The sequence below is a fragment of the Trachymyrmex septentrionalis genome, unplaced genomic scaffold (genome assembly GCF_001594115.1).
Source record: "Trachymyrmex septentrionalis isolate Tsep2-gDNA-1 unplaced genomic scaffold, Tsep1.0 scaffold196, whole genome shotgun sequence".
Classification (NCBI taxonomy): Eukaryota; Metazoa; Arthropoda; class Insecta; order Hymenoptera; family Formicidae; genus Trachymyrmex; species Trachymyrmex septentrionalis.
Window position 1 is genome coordinate 467719 of NW_017305135.1, and position 8842 is coordinate 476560.

The 8842-nt window shown below is 32.5% G+C and overlaps 2 protein-coding genes across 3 annotated transcripts in view; one reads left to right on the forward strand and one right to left on the reverse strand.

Moving 5' to 3' along the window:
* LOC108747169 overlaps positions 1-8842 on the reverse strand; it is a 168600-nt gene that overhangs the window by 132460 nt on the left and 27298 nt on the right. The window lies entirely within an intron of this gene.
* Positions 1-8842, forward strand: part of LOC108747167 (suppressor of lurcher protein 1) — a 274868-nt gene that overhangs the window by 95277 nt on the left and 170749 nt on the right. For both annotated transcript variants that reach the window (XM_018484468.1, XM_018484469.1), the window contains one exon: positions 3100-3314. In XM_018484468.1, coding sequence (XP_018339970.1) covers positions 3100-3314 — 215 coding nt within the window. The remainder of the gene's footprint in view (positions 1-3099; positions 3315-8842) is intronic.

The window sequence follows — 8842 nt, forward strand, 5'->3', positions numbered from 1 at the left end:
CACTGTGGCCTTTGCTTTCAAGAGCGCGCGACATCGTTGCTATATTTGGTGCAATTGCCAATATCGAACGCCAACTGCAGTTACACTGCCTGAGCAACGATAAAGTTATATTCGTCATCGTTCGCGCACCGATCACATAGATCGTTGTATTTATAGAAGACATAAATAAATCATATAATGTACCGCGTTGCGATATTTATAACTTTCATTTCGAAAGTACACTTGCTTTCGAATTCTTTTATGATCGATAGTTTGTGACAACGAAGTGCATTTTCATATAATAGAAAAGTGTATAAACTTTCATCGCGACTTTCGTGCTATTCTGCATTTATTTATTTATTTATGTGTATCTATTCGCTCGCAGCTACAGTGCCGACACAATGTCGATGCGTCTATTTATCTGACGTACCTATCTGATATTAGATGAAATTACGTGACAACCGTCGTTAATTTTAAAAAGTTTTCTTCACTTTATCAAGCATCGACATTTTAATATATGAAAGAAAGAATAAGAAAAAGATAACTGTGTGTATGTGTGCGAAACTTACCGTGTATCCTAATATCAACGGGAAGCTTTCTCCATTAATATTGCACGTGTGGGCATGTATAGTATTAACCAAGCTTTGATCATAATAAAATTTTTACCACGTTTTGACTTTTTGACGTATGATCAGAAAAGGTGCACAAGGGAGTGAGCCATATTTCACGTCACCCGCTTTTCTCATAAAACTCGTACTCATCCGACGTGGCCAAAGGGTCTGACAGATTCATCAGCGGTTCGATTTATTTTTTCCGCCGAGTTCCAATCGACCGCCATGGTCGTTCATGATTTCCGATCGCATCCTCCCACCTAGAACCTTAGAAAATATCACCCGGGCATTGCACGGAAAGTGAAAAACTCGTTTCCCGAACTACGTAATAAATCGCGGCAGCCAACAGTCAGGCAGTCCGAGTGCAACCAGTGCAGAAAAGTCATGCCACGAGAACCGATGCAAAACGGTGCAAAGCAATGCCGACGTTCAAGTGGCAACAACCTTTTCATCTTGGCTCACGGATCTCTACGTGCGATTTCAGCTTTTCTTAGCACGCTGTTTGACAAGCGGATCTTTCGAAATTCCGGAGCAAATCATTGGTATTTCTACCTCAGAAATGAAGCTACGCGATGTAGTATTATGATATACACTTGTGCGTACTGTCTAGGGGAAGCTCGCGTAAATCTTGATTCGTCGAGCTTTAGATGTTCTGTTGTCACTCCTGATGTCACCTTTCGTTCCGGTTTTCGTGTATTTTCTTTTTTTCTCTTTATTCTACTTCCTTAGCTAAATTACTCGTCGCAAATTGTTCTATTCTTTATCTATTAGAATTTACATATCTCTTGCTGTCAATATACCGTACTCTTAGAAATTGCTAAATATTTTTAATTTTCATGCTTTTATTACTCAACAAATAAGAAATAATGTCTATAACGGTCGAAGCTGGAAAGTTGGATCTTAGGTGCTTTTTTAATAATTCTATGTGACTTTATACACCACATTTTTGTACTCTCTTGAATTGCGTGTATATGGTATATAAATTCACATGGAATTATTTTCAAAAAATACCTAAGATCCAACTTTCGCTATTATTTCTTATTTGTTGTGTATTCACATTATACAGTCTTAATAAATTGTTTATTATTGTTTATTACTCAAACAAGCATTTTTGGGAAAGATATATAATTTTATATGTACTGTCGTTATCTCGGTCACTATTCGCACCGTTTTTATTCGATTAATGACTTCTGTGACTTTAGCCAGGGCTAGTAGTCGAGTAGTCAGGGCTAAATGATATCGCTTTTGCGTCGCAACTCTATCCCTAACTCATTACTCTACGTACATAGTAGATGCAAGGCGTGCTAAAGGTCGCATCTCTTCTCTACTTCAGTTAATAACGATAAATGTTGACTGCCACAGACCACCTTATACGGTCGTACACGGGACTCGTAAGATCTGAGCGTCGACGGAAATACGTTTGGGAAATTAAGGTGCAAAATTAATATTCAGTATGGTGGCGACCTTTGCGGTCGATATGCGGTCAACCACGGTTTCGTATTTGTTCACGATGTCGCTTCAGCTTTGTCAAGAACATATCTTCCACGACCATCATTAACGATGACGAATTGCACACTGAGAAATTATCCATTCGCAGACTTTTTTGTGACCTGCCTCTCCAGAGAGATTGTTCATGAGGAAAAAAATGTTAGCGTAAAATTAATTCCTTTTATCGCAGGTAGGTATGCGCCATCGCGGCGACTCATTCACGACAGATGGAATATCGCGCAGGGAGTGCCACCGATTAATTAGGAGCTGTCCAAGCGACTGTGATAAATAGGTTGCGTAACAGGATCATTAAGACCTCGGAAAATTTTAACTGAACTTGTAGCGTGGTGTAATTAACGTGTAATTCATCGTTCACCTGTAAATAATTTCGATATAATGGTTTTCGCGTTGAGTAATAGATTTAATATCCCATACATCGCGGTACGTGAATCCTCAAGGATTAGGATAATTTCGACATTAATCATGGGTCATCGATAAAACAGCAGCGAGTTATTGAAAGCAGCTCGAATATCATCGAGGTTGCAAATCTGAATTCGCGAATTAATACGAGCAGCAAATTGTTTTTGCGAGTGCAAGCCGCTAAAACATGAACTTCTCGGCTTTGCCATAAGCCGCGCTAATTTCGGCATTGTATTCGCTTTAAGTCACGGGATCACAAACGTTCTCTAAGCACATGAACTGCGGTAATCTGTGTACAGTGGGACTTGCGAGCACCTGTTCTGTTTCAACACTGAGCGTAATTAGTCAGTTAGTTACCTTGGGCATGTTACAAATTATGGAGATCTTAAATATAATTATAAATATCGATTTCGTATAAATATATATCACAAAACTGTGTATTGTTGATTTTATGCTCTCTTTCTCTTGTCACGGTGAATTGATACAGATGATTGATATGATGAAAAAATTTATAATAAATGTCTGATTAATATATTCTATTTATCCCATCGTATATGTATTATGTATTATACTAACAAGTGTGTTTAAAATTTGATTTTAGCTGTACAAGAGGAGATTTCTTGAAGCTATTTTTACACCTGGAGAGTAAGGGCATTTCTGAATACACTCCTTGGTCTGGTGTGCTTTGCGGAGATCTGCGTGACATCCCGCAAGTTCTTTACAGCTCGAGATCAACACTCATTCTGGAGTTTCACACACAGTTCCCATCATCTAATGCTACTGGCTTTTCCGGCACTTTTCGTTTCATCGATAGACGTGAGTTGAAGTTTTTACAAGATTATATTATATAACTTTTTAAATACTAATAAGAAAAATTTAATAATTATTCGTGAAGATATGAAAGTAAAGAGTTGCAAGCAGAATATAAAATGTAATTGATGATTATGTACAAATCTTAATAGAGATTATTGCTGCCAAAAACGAAAGGCGTGCGGCCATTTATCAAAAATCGACATTTCCGATGAAACGAAGCCGTTGCACATTCTTGGAGAGCTTAAGACAGAAAATAAACTGTATTAAGAGTGACGGTATTTTAACAGAAACTTTTTCGTTTCTCGGTCTGGAAAATTCGTTTGGCTTGAGAGAGTTCACTCAATCTTAAGCTACTGCGTTTATCGAGAAATTTTAGATCTCGTTTTACGAAACTCTTTCAAGTTCATTTCTAAATCACCCCGCAGCTCGATCGGAAAATTATTTCAAAGTTATCAGGAAATTGCTACGAACGATCTGTCATAATAAATGCCTCTTTCCAGGATGATTTTAATTAATATATACGCGCACACATATAATTATACGCGCGCGCGTGTGTGTGTAGCGTATATTATACATAAAAAGGTTATGTACTTTTGCAAAACACAAACTGTTAAAATTAGTAGCATAGTTTCGTAATTTAAGAATAGAGGATTAAGAATTTTTCTCTGGAATAATAAGCTGTGGTCTCACACACACACACACATACACGCGCGCGCGCGCGCGCGCGAAAATGAAATCGAAAATTTTTAGACTGTATGACCAGTTTAGAAATTTTGTAGATTTTAAACTGACGGTTCGTTAGTAAGCGTTTCACGTATATAACTGCCCGACACATGCTTTAAACATGCTGTCCCGCAAACTTTTTATTTTACTCACGTGTATGCAGTCGGCTTACGTATGCCGCGAATAACAGTGACATAATTCTCTCATGGTGGGTGAGAGTTCCCTCTACAATTTGGAATCATTTCTGTATCTTTTTTTTTCTACACAGAATGCAGCGAGATTCTCTTTATGTTTCTACAACTTTCCGCATGAAATTTTGTACTATACAGGGTGTAACTGAAATAACAGCTCACTAATCATATAGTGCTATTCCTAATAAAAAGAACTAAGTCGAAAAGTTCTTTGCCATTTTGCAATTTTCGCAATAGTTAACGAAATATTAATTTCCAAATATTGCCGATTAAACGGATAAAATCGATGTATAAGACAATTTTAAGATATCTTTCTGTGTTCTTTGTGAAATATTTTGAAGATTTTTCTTTAAGAACTCTTAAAGATATATATTAAAGCTGTCTTATATGTCGATTTTAGACATTTTGCTATTAGATAATTAAAAAATATTGCGAAAACTGCAAAATGGTAGAGGACTTTTCGTCTCAGTTTTTTGTTAGAAATAGCACTATATACTCTCTAAATCTGAATCAGTGGATAATCACTAATTACTCAATGGCATACTTGGCACTGATAATCAGTGAAGTTCAACTAAAAAAGGAAGAATGTTTGAGCATTATATATAACTAAAATATTGATATTTGCATGTTAATTTCAATTTTCCAATACCATATTCATTGAATTTATGCACTAAAACAAAGTTAGTCAGATCACATGATAAAGATCAGCTAGGTTAGGGATCTCACATTTCATTCACTGATTGCCAGTGGCATATTTGGCATTGATATCAATGATTATCTACTTATTCAGATTTAGAGAGTGATTAATGGGCGTTATTTTAATTACACGCTGTATAAAAAATACAATATCTCTCGTGATACGACCAAACATGTGTATTCTGTTTTTAATATCAATCTGATCATTATTTTTAAGACTAATTGTAAATCATCTTTTTCATTATTTGCATATTTCTGTGCATTTCAATACAACATCTCAATTCTTACTAAATGTAAACAGTAACAAACAAGATTTATGAAAAATTAAATAAAGGATAAAGGAATAGCAAAAATAACAACAAATATTGACGAACAAGCTGCTATGATGGCTGCTATTATTTAGTGTTTTTTATATTATATAATTTACAAACTTCAGTTTCGTGAAATGTAATCAATATTTCGGATTATATATTACATATTTGTCGGTATTTTATCAAAGTTTACAATTAAATACGGGATAAAGCTCTTGATGTATCATAAGAAAAATACACTTGTACCATCCCTATTACCCGGGAAACGTCACGAATCCATTTTGTTCGATCCATCATCCAACGAACACGTCGTTGGCGTATAAACGGGGAAAAATGATGCTATCGACAAAAGGCATATCTCTTTTCTCTGTATTTTTCCACTCTTCGTTTTCAATATTTTATTTTTATTTATTAATCAACAAATTTGTATTTCCTAATTTATATTGCAACCAATAATAAATTTAACAAATTATATAAAGTATTTTGGAAATTACATATGTAGTCATATCTATATTAATTATATATTAATTAAATCAAAGTACAATTTCTAATATAATACGTAATTCGAGCCATATAAAAATTTAGAAAATGCTATAATTCTTATATTTATATATTTATCAAACTTTTGGATTTTCAAACATTAATCTTTGTTGTACAATGCCTAGTGGATTAAACCGAGGAAAAAAATAGAAGAAAATTGAAAAGAGAGACCATTTTTTTGTAATATTATGTACAGTTAGTAAAAAATTTTTTCAATCATATATAGACGGTAACATATCAATAACTTGTTGAAGATTTATAATCAGTAGGATCATATTTGTGTTAAAAAATTGTATTTCAAAGTAATTTTAAACTAATTTTAAAAGACTTTATAATAACTTTCTTTATATTTTTTAAAATATTTTTATTTGTTATTTTTAAGCTTCTAATGAAAGAAGTTTACATATATTATTAAATATTTATTAAAACATATAAATTTTATTGTTATTTATGATAGCAGTTATTGTATTATGATTTTTGTATATTTTTCTATAAATTTCTTTAATAATAGTACTTTTTAGTGCTAAAATATTGTAACATTAAAATTTGATAAGATAGTACTATAGTTATACCGCTATAGGCTAATTCATTTATTACGCTTCTTCGCCCACAATCTCAATCACGGCCAAATCCGCCAATTAATGAGAAAATTGCGAAGGCGTCTCCTTGGTTGCTAAAAATATCTTTCCACGCTTCTAAGAGATTAACAAGGATATTCCCGTTTACCTTGGATAATTACCTGAAGTTTAACGCGGCGAGTTTGATGAATAAGTTTCGATATGATATAACGTGTCATGTTATTTTACATGTTATTCTTACATCCTTGTTTATACAATCCAAAATCGACAAAAATAAATTTCAAAATAATTTCAACGACAGAGATACATAGAGATATGCCAATAACTGCTTACTGTGCACGAACTTATAATAGGCGAATAATTATATCCCTCGGGACATCCGAAACTATGGAAAGTTATAATCAAAATTTAGCAAGTCTGAATGCTTATCGCTATTGATAAAATGTGCTATAATTGCAATAATCTAGATAGAGAGGAAATATGGAGCAAGTCGAAAAGTCCTTCGGCTATTTGTGCGGTATTGATTATAAAGTAGGAAATTTAGTCTAGACTTTTCACAAGTTTTCTTACTGGCGGCACCAAGCTAATTACTTGGGGAGCGTCGGGCTCGTACCGAGATATCAACTTCAACTCGATATTCCGTTATATCACGATCCATTTTATATTTTCCGGCAATTAAAAGACACATCGAACTAATAACATATTTTATTATTTGTTGCGCTCGAATGTCTTTAAAAGGAAAATACTGTGTAATCGATAAATTTAATGATGTAAAATTGTCGATTGCTTTGTTAAAATTCTTTATTGAAAATGAGTATAATTTGTATAGTTTGGTAAAAGAGTCAAATAAGAATAAAATTTGATTTGAAGATAATTAAAATTAAAGTAATTATTTTGGCATTCATTATATTGTTTGAGACAAAGTTGGACCTTCTTTTTTGCAATATGAACGTTAACAGTCATTTTTTACATATTTTTGTCTATTGAACATAAATCTATGGACAAAATTTGACTAACACATCATAATCTTGAACAAAATAACGTTAAAAGGCAAAAAATGACGAATATGAAAGTTTTTATAACATTGTAGCACCGCTACTAAATTTTTTTTTCTAAATTTCACTAACACGAAAGTATCAATTTTTAGCTTTAAAATGCATTTTAGTTCATTTCGATACGATTTTTCATATTCGAGATACAGGTCTACATGTCCAAGCTACATGTGAGAAAAAAGTTATTTTCAAATTGATATATATCTCTAAAACAAAAAATCATATCGAAACGAAATGTATTTCAAAATTAAAAGTTGATACTTTCGCATGTCATTAATAAAATTTAGAAAAAAATTTAATACAGTTCATGAAAACCTTAAAATTCGTTATTTTTACCTTTTTGCTATTTTTTTTTTTTTTTAATTGTGACAAACTAGCTAAATTGTTTTTCAACAGACTCGTTTTTCGCAGATAAAAATACGTCATAAGTTGATACTTTTGCATGTCATTAATAAAATTTAGAAAAAAATTTAATACAGTTCATGAAAACCTTAAAATTCGTTATTTTTACCTTTTTGCTATTTTTTTTTTAATTGTGACAAACTAGCTAAATTTTTTTTCAACGAACTCGTTTTTCGCAGACAAAAATACGTCATAAATAACTATTCACATTCGTGCTGCAATATGATGTTGGATATTATTAAACTATTTTGATGTAACAATCACGGAATAGTATTAAATAATAATCAGTATAACATTACTGGCTTGTTAAAATCCCCTGAGAATATATGTATATTTTGCGGTATTCGTAAGTTTGTTCATATAATTTGATTATTAAAATCCTTAATAATATTTTCGCCAATCCCATTGGAGTAGAAATTCACTATGCGATCTCTCTTATGCAATCCCACTTTGCCATGCGTATTTTCCGGTTTCTCGTACCTTAGAGACATCTGATACGAAAAGTACTTAAACTCGTAAAGTTTTTCAGACTGTCGAGAGTTAACGTAAATCTTACCTTACGGAAAGCAGGTTGATGGTATGAAACTTTGACTCGGGATGTCTATCTATTTCACGGCCTCGTAAACAACTTCGTGTATCATTATGAGTTTTACTGTAAGGACAAATATTCCTGACGATGAAGAAAGTTAATGAAACCACAGAAAGGTAAAGAGCTTATGCAAAATGCCTCATATTTTGGTTAAAAATTAAAATAAGGTTTATGTAACTTGATGTAATGTTTTACTATATTACTACGGTTTATTTGAAAGTAAAATACTGCGCTTGTTCAGGTTTAAAAAAATTATCAAATATATTTTTAGCAAGGGAATACTTTGGATATTGATCAGGTATTATATACTTGGTTCACTTCTATACATTTCTCCTGCGGGATATAAAACACACATACTACCGTCTATTATCCTATATATGTTTTAAATTACTTTATTTTATCACAAGAAATTATAAAAGTTATTTCAGAAACATCTAACATATAAATAT